Source organism: Neophocaena asiaeorientalis, unplaced genomic scaffold (assembly GCF_003031525.2).
Source record: "Neophocaena asiaeorientalis asiaeorientalis breed wild unplaced genomic scaffold, Neophocaena_asiaeorientalis_V1.1 scaffold469, whole genome shotgun sequence".
NCBI classification, from domain to species: domain Eukaryota; kingdom Metazoa; phylum Chordata; class Mammalia; order Artiodactyla; family Phocoenidae; genus Neophocaena; species Neophocaena asiaeorientalis.
In genome coordinates, this window is record NW_020172691.1 from 1,928,132 (window position 1) to 1,937,801 (window position 9,670).

General features: G+C 64.7%; 1 protein-coding gene across 1 annotated transcript in view; it reads right to left on the bottom strand.

Annotated features, from left to right (window-relative positions):
- Positions 1-4,041: 4,041 nt before the first annotated feature.
- The window catches only part of MIDN (midnolin), an 8,050-nt gene continuing 2,421 nt past the window's right edge, over positions 4,042-9,670 (bottom strand). Inside the window, exons 5-9 of the mRNA XM_024740002.1 lie at positions 8,013-8,141; positions 7,624-7,929; positions 7,323-7,470; positions 6,848-7,093; positions 4,042-6,110 (exon numbers count right to left, since the gene is read on the bottom strand). Of these exons, the coding sequence (XP_024595770.1) occupies positions 5,833-6,110; positions 6,848-7,093; positions 7,323-7,470; positions 7,624-7,929; positions 8,013-8,141 (1,107 nt within the window). The 3' untranslated portion in view covers positions 4,042-5,832. The remainder of the gene's footprint in view (positions 6,111-6,847; positions 7,094-7,322; positions 7,471-7,623; positions 7,930-8,012; positions 8,142-9,670) is intronic.

Consider the following 9,670-nt stretch of genomic DNA (forward strand, 5'->3'; position numbering starts at 1 on the left):
GCGGGGGGTGAGGGAGGGGGGCCCCGAGAGGGGGCGGAAGCGGGGGAGGGGCCGGGAGGAGGAGCCGGTGAGACCGAGACGGGAGGAAAGTAGAGAAGAGACCTCCAGGGAGAGATGGAGACCCGGACAGAAATACAGACAGGCCCAGAGATCGAGGAAGGCGGAAAAGGGAAAACAGAAAGACACAGGAAAAGATAACTCAGAGGGAGCAGGGGGAGGGGCACACGTGGGTGGGGGGGAACAGAGGCAGCAGGCCAAGGACAGAGGTCCCTCCGAAGGGCAGTCTCCAGTCGTGGAAGGGCCCCAGGTGACAGCGGCCCCGCCCGCACCTGCGGGCTGGACGCTCTCCCATCCCGAGTGACACCGGCGGCTGCCTGTCCTCTGCCCTCCCAGGTCTGGGCGGCCGTGGGTGGGGCCCCAGCACCCTCGGCCGTAGCTCGGCGACTCCCGTTCCCAAGGTGCCTGGAAAGGAGGGCGTTCCCGCCAGGCGTGGTAGGGGTGGCTGTGCTGGGGCAGCCTCCGGGTGCTGGGGGTGCCGGAGTTGGCCCCAGCGGGGCACCACTCCCTCTCATCTTTCTAGGGGCCTGGCTCCTCCCTGCCTTCTTCCCAAGCCACCCCTCACGGCGTCCTTTGGCATTTCAAAACCGTGCAGCTTGCCCCAATTACCCATTTGGCCGCCCCCAGGGTACTCTGGCCTCCAGCAGAAAGACGTGACCCCAGTGACCTTCTATTGCCCGCCCACAGCCGCCTCATCATCCCAGAAGCCAGCACCTGGATCCAGGCCTCCGGACTCCACACTTTGGTAGCCACACCTGTCCACACCGCCAGCTCCAACCCCCATCAGTCTCAGGGCTCTCTGCCCGTCCGGCTAGCCCCAGGGGCTAACCTCGGACCAAAGGTTTGCTCACATCCTCGCCACCCGGCAAAGGCGACCCTGTTTACGCCGACCGCGGCCTGCTGCCTTTTCAGAGTGGACTCCTGGCCACAGCAAAACTGCGCCTCAGCCAGGCAGCGACGAGGACTTCCTGCCGCCATAAGCCCCCCCAGGCCCCCAACTGTCCCGGCTCCTGGCTTGTAGGCTTCCAGGTGCACAGGGGCGTCTCCAACTGCTCCCCTCCCCCAAATCTCCGAGCTCCCTGCAGCCCCCTTGCCAACCACCTCACTGTGGACCAGAGGCCACGTTCAGACAATGCACCATCGGTCCCTTCCCAGGCCTCTCCGAAGCCCAAGCACAACGTTCAGAAAGCTCCTGGGATGTTCTGGCCTTTGCCCTCTCCACCCGCCCCTCCTCCCTGGGGTTCCCATCTCATCCCGCCCCCAAGCCAGACTTGAGGAATCACCCCTTTCGAGTCCTTGCCTTCGCCTTTTGGTTTAGGACCCCAAATGGACTTCCCAATTGTTCCCCAAATGCACCCGCTTTCACGTCTTCAGACATTTGCACACGCCATGCCCCCCACCTGGGGCACCAGTTCCCTCTTCCTATCCTTGGCAAAGTCCTATTCCTTTGGCAGGGCCTCAATCCAAGTGCCCTCCTCCCGCTCCTCGCCCTGCGCTCCCCCCAGCCCGGGGCTCGCGCACACGGCGTCGTGGGGAGGGGGCAACTGACAATGGCCCGGCTTAGAATGGGGGGTGCACGTGCGGCGCCCCCGGGTACGCCCCCTCTTCCGTCCCGGAGCTGCCGCAGGCGTCAGACCCCTTGGCGCGCATCCCGCCTCCAAACTGAGGACGGCCGCACGCCTCCGCGCCGCGCCTGCGCACTCAGCCGGGCCACACCGCAGTCCCACCTCCGGGCGGCAACCCCGCGCAGCTATTGGTGCGTGCGGAAGAGCGAACGACGTGGCCACCAATGAGGCGAACCAGGGGTGGGCGGGGCCGGGGCCGCCCGACGCGAGGACGGGGGCGGGCGGGGCGCCCTCCCCACGGTGACGTCAGGCCCGGTTCGCGGCGCGTTGCCATGGGAGCCGCGTTTCCATCCCTGTGGGCTTCCGGGGGCCGCCCCCTCCCATTCAACATTTTCCTCAATGGGGGGAGGGGGCGGTGCAGGGCTGTCCCCGCCCCCTGTGATTCCGCGGCCCCTGCCTACTCTGGGCCTCGGTTTACCTTTCCGTGCTGCCCACGCCCACGTGGCCTGGCGTGCTGCCTCTCCGGTCGCTGCACCCCCTTGGCTGGGCACCTCTCCACTCAGCCCCCGCCTCAGGTGTGTGCGTTTCAGGCCCGCGCAGTGGGAAGGGGCTAATGGCCGCAGCACCCAACCAGGGTGGGGTTCTTCTAGGACTCCCGGGCAGGGCTGTGACCCTCGGACCCCAGGGCTGGGCGCCAGGCAGCGCCCTGAAGAGTGAGTTCCCCGGCAGTAGACCAAGTGCCCCCTGCTCTGCAGCATGCAGACACAGCCCCCGTGATTCAGCGGGTGCCGCCATCTGCTCCCTCCTTCCGCATCTCCCACCTAGCCCTGTAGCGGCCACCTGGGTCACAGCCCTGACCTCCGGGGACCCGGCTGCGTGGGCAGGGGGTTCGACCTGAGCTGTCCCACCCGTACTTCCACCCTGCGGTCCTCCGGGCCCGCGGGTACGTTTGACCTGAAGGTCTGAAGGGATCAGCCTGACCTGGGTATCCTACCTTCCTGGCGTGCGCGTGCGATGATTTGGGGGTGACAGGGTGGCAGGAGGGACAGAAAGTCCTTAGCAAGCTGCTCCCAGGACACTCCTGGGACTGCACCTGTTTCCCTTCCCCATGGGCGAGACTCCTAGAACTGAAGCTTGGGAGGGCAGGGTCTTGGGCTATAAGAAATCAGCCCGGGGATGGTGGTCGCTAATGTAACAGTCACCCCAGTGCTCTGGAGCAAACGGTATTTCTCTTCGGGCCTCGGTTTTCTCATCTACCAAATGGGAGGATAATTAGTTCTCTTAGGTGGCTGCGTTAAGTGAGGAAATACATGTGAAATGACCTTCAGTGTTGTGATTGTGTGTCTTTGCCCAGCCCCAAAGTGGATGAAGGTGGGACTCGCCACCTGGCCCGGCCCTCAGGGAGCTCCAGGTGGGCAGGGGTGGGAGTTGCAGACAGGGGAAGTTCCCAGGCAAAGCAGGGGCGCTGGCTAGGGGTGTTCCTGGGTAGGGCACGGCCCGGAGGCTTAATCCCGATGGTCAGGGATAGGGAGCGCTGGAATGCAAGGCCGGGCAGGCCGAAGGGAGTCCACGCAGGGCTGGGGTGGAGCCAAACCGGGAGGCCTCGAGCGCCAGCCCCAGGCCCTGGCTTGACTGTGGGAGGGAGAAGGGGTGCTCTGGAGGCCTGGCGCCATACCCCGGGGGGGGGGGGCTCGGGTCAGGGGGTCCTCAGGCTGGGCCTCCCACGCGTGGGCGGGCAGATGGAGCTGCTTCCCCCTTTCTGGGGCTGGCGAAACCGTGGCGCAGAGCCTGCAGCCAGGTATCCCTGGAGACTGAGTCCCTGGGCTCGCCTGCAGCCCACTTTATTATTTATTTATCTTTGTGGTACGCGGGCCTCTCACTGTTGTGGCCTCTCCCGTTGCGGAGCACAGACTCCGGACGCGCAAGCTCAGCGGCCATGGCTCACGGGCCTAGCCGCTCCGCGGCATGTGGGATCTTCCCGGACCGGGGCACGAACCCGTGTCCCCTGCATCGGCAGGCGGACTCTCAACCACTGCGCCACCAGGGAAGCCCCCTGCAGCCCACTTTAGAGCCTAGAACGGAGAGGCCCCACCCAGGGCACGCAGGCTGCCAGCCCCGTGCCCACACCCTGCAGGACTTCCGGCCTTGGGTACCGGGAAGTGGCCGGCCCTCCCTCCCCCGCCAGGCGGCTTCCTGCCCACCCTCACCCCAAAGCGGGGAGGGGGCGTGGGAACTGTTCCGGGACGCGCCCCTCCCCCCGCTGGGCGCCCTGGGAGCACGTTCCGCCTCCCACTCCCTGGGGAGGCGGGCTACCCCAGCATCCAACCCGACCCTCCTGAGACAGATCACCCCCTACCGTACTCAGCGCACTCTGTGACAGCCAAGACCACCCCGCCCCCCGAGATGAGCAGGCCAGAGGTTCACTCGTTTCATTTTGTTTATTCCTTGAAATCACGGTGTTTGTGGAGGCTTTTTTCTTTTCCAATTTCATGTTTTCATACAGGAAACTCCCGCAAGGTGCTGGGACACCCCACAGCCCGACCCCCCGAGGGTGGGTAATGCTTTCTTGGGGGGGCCCTGGAGAGGGCAGAGAGGGGTGGGCGGTTCCTGCTTGGGGCCTCCACTCTCAGACCAGCGGAGGCACAGACGTTATTTAAAAATCGTTAAAAAAAAACCCCCATCAGAACACACATTAAATAGATATCCAAGACAGCGCTTCAAAAACAAACCCGCCCCTTTTTTTCTTTTTTCTTTTTTTTTGGAAAAACGAAAACAAAAACAAAGATCCTTGACCCCTACCCTCTGACCCCTCCCTGCCCACCCCCCCCCCCCAAAAAATGTACAGAGCTACAGTTAACACAAGATGTTCACATCTGAAACCATTAACTTTAAACACATAATCGGGGGCAGGGTGAGGACTTGGGGTTCATCTAGGAGGGAGGGGCAGGCAGAGGGCGAGGGGTGTTGCGCAGCACAGAGGGGCGGGGCCAGGACGAGACTGACAGGTGGGGGGGCAGGGCCCAAACATCTCCTTTATCAGTAAAAAATAAAAGTGAATGAAAAAAACCCTCTACCCCACTGAAATGGCCCCAGTAAGGGGGGAGAGGTCTGTCCCTCTGCCCTGGGGGATGCCCCTGGGGCATGGGCATGAGTGGGGAGGGTCCAAATTAGACCAGCAGCGAACCCCCCCCCCAAGGGGGTTAATGCTACACAGCGTTGCCCCTCCTGGGGTTTCACAGCTCAGCACCCCCTCCCCTCCCCTCCCAGCTGCCGGAGGGCCCCCAGACAGAGTCCACAGGCCCAGATCCCTCAGGTTGGGTGGGGAAGGAGGGCTGGGGGCGTCAAGCCCGCCCCCCCAGCCATTGCTCTCCGTATTTTTCAAGAGATTCCCAACCACTATTGGCTCAGTCAGAAAATTAATAGTCTATAAATACCCCAAGCTCAGAAAAACGGGGTGGGGCGGTGGGGTAGCGCTGAAGGAAGTCGCACAGTGCGTGGACGGGGTGCAGGCTGGCGGCGGGCACCACCCCTCCCTCCCTCTCCTTTCCTGGCAGGAAAGGGTTCCCCCCCCCCCGCAACGCACCCCAGCCCACACCGAAAGGCAGGCTCTGGCCAGCCTCTCCCCCCAAAACGGCTTTTCTTTTCTTTCCCAGGAAAAAGAAAAATGGAAAAGGAGAGACCAGGAAGAGAAAAGAGTACGGATGTGGAAGAGAAACAGTCCCTGGTGGTCAAGGTCGCACCTGCCGAGTTGTTTTAGGGCCAGGGTTTGTGGTGGGGGCCTCTCCTCTCCGCGGCCCCCTCCCCTGTCTGTAAAGTGCATAATGAGGCATCTACATTTTTGACTTCAACCTGAAAAGGGTGGGGAGGGCGGCAGAACGGAAGTGGGGGGCGGCTTCCTTGTCTCCGCTCTCAACCATCTGGAAAGACTGCTACATATTTGGAGCTTGGGAAGGTGGGCGGGAGGGACCCCGCCAGGTCGGGGATGAGGATGGGAGATGGAGGGAGGGGCGGACAGTGTGAGCCAAACCGAGGAGGCAGGAACCCAAGTCCATGGAGAGTTCGGAAAACCACGGTAGGAAGTGAAATTTCAAAAAAAAAAAAAAAAAGGCCGCGTAACCGGGAGGGGGAAGAGCCCCACTGCACCAGCCGGCCGCTGGCCCTCCCGCGTGGGGCCACGCTCACAGGCCACCCTGGGCGAGGGACAGGGTTCCTAGGCCACCACGAACTCTGACTTGATGTCGGGGTTCACTTCTGGCTTCCAGACGGCGTCCTCGAAGTCAAGGCCCAAGCCAGCTGCCTCACTGGGGCCACCGCCTCCCCCGCCGCCGGTGCTATCGCTGCGGCCGGCCTTGCGGCTGGGCGGCCAGTGGTAGGGGCCCCGGGCGTCGCGCCGGGCCTTTCTGCGGAGCCGTTTCTGCTGGAGCAGCAGCTGCAGGCGCTCCACCTTACAGCGGGTGGCTCGGTTTTCTGTCTGCCGCAGCCGGTCCCCTGCAGAGGCGGCAGTTACCATGACCGTGAGGGCCCCTTGGAGGCCAGACCCCCAACCAAACGCGAGGACCCCCAGCAGATGGGCATCAGGCCCGGTCCAGCTCTCGTGAACGCTCCCGCCAGCGAGTGAGTGGGTCAAGAGGGTCTGCCGAACCTTTAGGTCATTAATTCCACGTCTGCTGAACAGCAGGCTGTGAGCTCCATGAGGGCAGGGGCTGGCCTGAGCCAGGCACCGGGGACACGGCTAGCATAAAAATGAGCTGGAGCTTGAACCCTTTAGGCTATTTCTGTGACCCAGGGTAGGACTCAGGCTGTGCCTTGGTTTCCCCTTTGAGACCGGGCCTGGGGGCCCACATCACGGTTCTACAGGACTCCGGAGGCGTCTGGAATAACGAGATGGCTGTGGTGGTGGGGCGGCAGAGGCCGCCCTTGAGCGGGAGGGGGAAGCTAACCCCCTCCTCAGCCTGACTGGCCCATTCACAGAGGCCCCACGCACCATCTGGAGAAGGTGCCAGAGGGGGGCGAGGAGGAAGTGAGGATGGACTCCCCCCCCGGGGAGGGCACAAAGATGCTGTGTGCCCCCAGCACACACGCTCCCTTCTCTACACCCGCCTGCAAAGCAGGGCGAGTGGCAGCTGGCGGCCCCCTCCCCGCCACCAGCAGCTCAGCTGCTCTGAGAGGTGCACAGAGGGGCCTTGAGAGACCCAGGACGGGGTGGGGTGGGGGTGGACACTCACCCGGGGGCTTGCACAGGCGGGCCTGGCTCAGGGAGGCCGGGGCCGCGGCCGCCAGCTTCTCGCAGGAGGTAGTTTTGGGGGCGAGGTCCGGGGCACACTGAGCGTGGCACCGCAGTTGGGTCAGCGATGGGGGCATGCCCTGGTAGTGCCGCGTGGCACTCAGGAGGTCGTTGAGGATCTGCAGGATGGTGCCGATGTCCCGCCTCGGCCGCCCGCTGCTGTCCTGGCAGTTGGGGTGCAGCGTACCTGCGGGAAGGGGTGTGGATGAGGACCCCAGTGGTGGATGTGAGGCCTCGGCAGTGCCCGGGCCCCACATGTGCAGGCGGAACCCCTGGGTGACACAGGCACTCGCACCCACCCATGAGAACACGTGGCCTGCTGTATGGCCGGGCACACGCGTGGGGATCCCGGGGAGTGTGTCCCATGCCTGGCGTGGGTTCACGTGACTGCTCGCAGGGCACGCCACGACACCTACCAGAGAAGGTCCCTGAGAAGACCCCCGGGGCGTGGTTCACGAAGCTCTCGATGACTGCGCCAGGCTTGCGGGAGCGGGACGTGGGGCTGCCCCCGGCGGGGGACGTGGGGCTGGCACCGGTGCTGGTGGGGGGAGAGCAGTCCATCTGCTGATGGGGGAGGGAGGCACATGAGCTTTGGGGTTCAGGGTCAGGGGATCACCCACCAGACCAACACCAGCCCAGGGTCTGGGGACGGCCCTTGATACAAAAGACGTATCCAGGGCTCTGACGTTCTCCCACCACGTCCTCCCCCAGACTCACCTCGGGGCAGGTGGCAGAGGCCGAGTGGGAGCGGAAGGAGCCGGCCGTGACAGGGGAGGACGTGGGCGCAGGGCCGGTGGGCACTGGGGGGACGCGGGTGGCACTGGACACTGGCCGGCAGGGAGAGGACACAGGGGTGGTGGTCACGCTGGGGTCTCCACGGGCGGCAGCAGCGGCGGCAGCCAGCACGTGGCGGTGCTGCAGTGGGGCGTGCTGGGCTGCGAGCTGCAGCTGGACGAACATCATATGGTCACCCACGCGCAGCGCCAGGGTCAGCGGCGAGCGGCCCGACAAGAAGTCACTGACCTGCAGAGAGCGGCCCGTCAGCCCAGGGCTCCAGCCTGTGGTGCCCCCAGCCCGGCCCGGCCCGGCCCCCCGCGCTGTGTGACCTGGGGCCTCTCGCCGCCCCTCTCTGGGCTCTGGGGTCCCTGTCGGTGCCACGGATGCTTAAATAAAATGAATCGGTATTTCCGGAAGCTGCCTCCGCCAGCCCGGCCCGGGCTGGGCGCCGCTGGGGGCTGTGGGGGGACAGAGGCGGGTGAGACGGGGGGCCTGGCCCGCCCTGGCCAGCTTGGTTCTTTCAAGGGGAAACCGAGGCCAGAGGGGGCGGGGCCCAGCTAGCAATCACTGTTCTCAAAGAACCCTCACCTCACACCTCTACCCCACCCTCTCTCGCCTGTGAACACTGCAGGGGCCTAGCTCAGGCCCCCTCCCAGCTAAGCCACTGAAACAGCGAGTGGGCGAAATTCCTGGACAAATTCTTGTCCTAACCTTTGCTTTCTCAAGATAAATATTTATCTGTCCTGGGCGGGGCCGAGGCTGAGGGGGAGGCGTTGCCTCCGCGGGCGCTGGGGGGACCCTGACCGGTTCCCTGGGGCCCGAGTCTCCCAGGGCTTCAACACAGCCCATTCAAACGTGAACCTTCAGTCTGGCAACCCCTTCGCAGCGGGCGAGGGGTGCATACGACCCCCATCTGCACCGGACCCCTCCTCTGGGGCCCGGCCAGTGCCGTGCTCTCCCCGGGCAGGGATGGGGCGGAGGTTTCTGAGAAGTGACACAGGCCGCGATGACTCAGAACCACCCCCTCCCTGCTGGCAGCGGCTGGCTGGCGTAACCTTCCCTGCTTGGGGGCCATGGGGAGAAGGCAAAGGGGGCGGGCCGAGTGCAGCCCCCACCCCGCAGTCCCTGTGCACACGCCCTCCCCAGCCCCAGAGATGCCCTTTGCAGGAAGGGCCTGGGGTGGCTTCCCAAGAGCAGCTGGGGTGTCCCCCCCACACTCCACCCTGCAACTTCCTCCCAGGGGAGGGTGAACGGGCAGGCATGACTCGGTGCCAGGCGGAGAAGCAGCTCTGGGAGCCCAGTCACTCCGCCCAGAGCCTCCCATCTCCCTCCTGACGTAGACACCCTGCAGCGGATGTGAACCAAACACGCCCAGGGGCCCCCTGCCAACCACAGCCCCCCCAGGAGCAGGGAGCTCAGTTCACATCTGCCCCAGGAAAGCACACACTAGCCCCACCCGACTCCAGGGACCCTGGCTCTCCCCCCACCCCACTGCTCCTCCTGACGGCAGACCACCCAGCTCCTGGGTCCCCCCCCCTCCTCCGCGCCAGCTGGCTGGTGAGGGCAGGATGCTAAACGCCGGGAGGGGGCAAGGGCCTCAGGGCAGGAGGAAGGGAAGCCGCTGAGCAGGTTCCTGAGGCCGGGGACCTGCCACCCCCACCCTGGCAGCGGGCAGATAGCTGAGGCCTGTGTCACCCTCCTGGGAGGAGGGCCCTGCTGCCAGAAAAATGAGGAAAGGAGGAGGAAAGAAAAAAACTGCAACAAAACCGGGAACCCAGTGTGGGCCAGCCCCAGCCTTCCTCCTCATCGCCCTCCCGGGCGCTTACTAAATATTTTCCTAACATCCTGTCTGGTCTGTGCTGGCCCCAGGGGCTGGGCGCCCCCGCCCCCTCCCCCTTTTGGGGCAGAGAACAAAGGGCAGAGGGAGGAGGGGGAGGGGTGACTCCCCACCCCTCGCAATGGGGTCACGGAAGGCGGAAAGAGTATC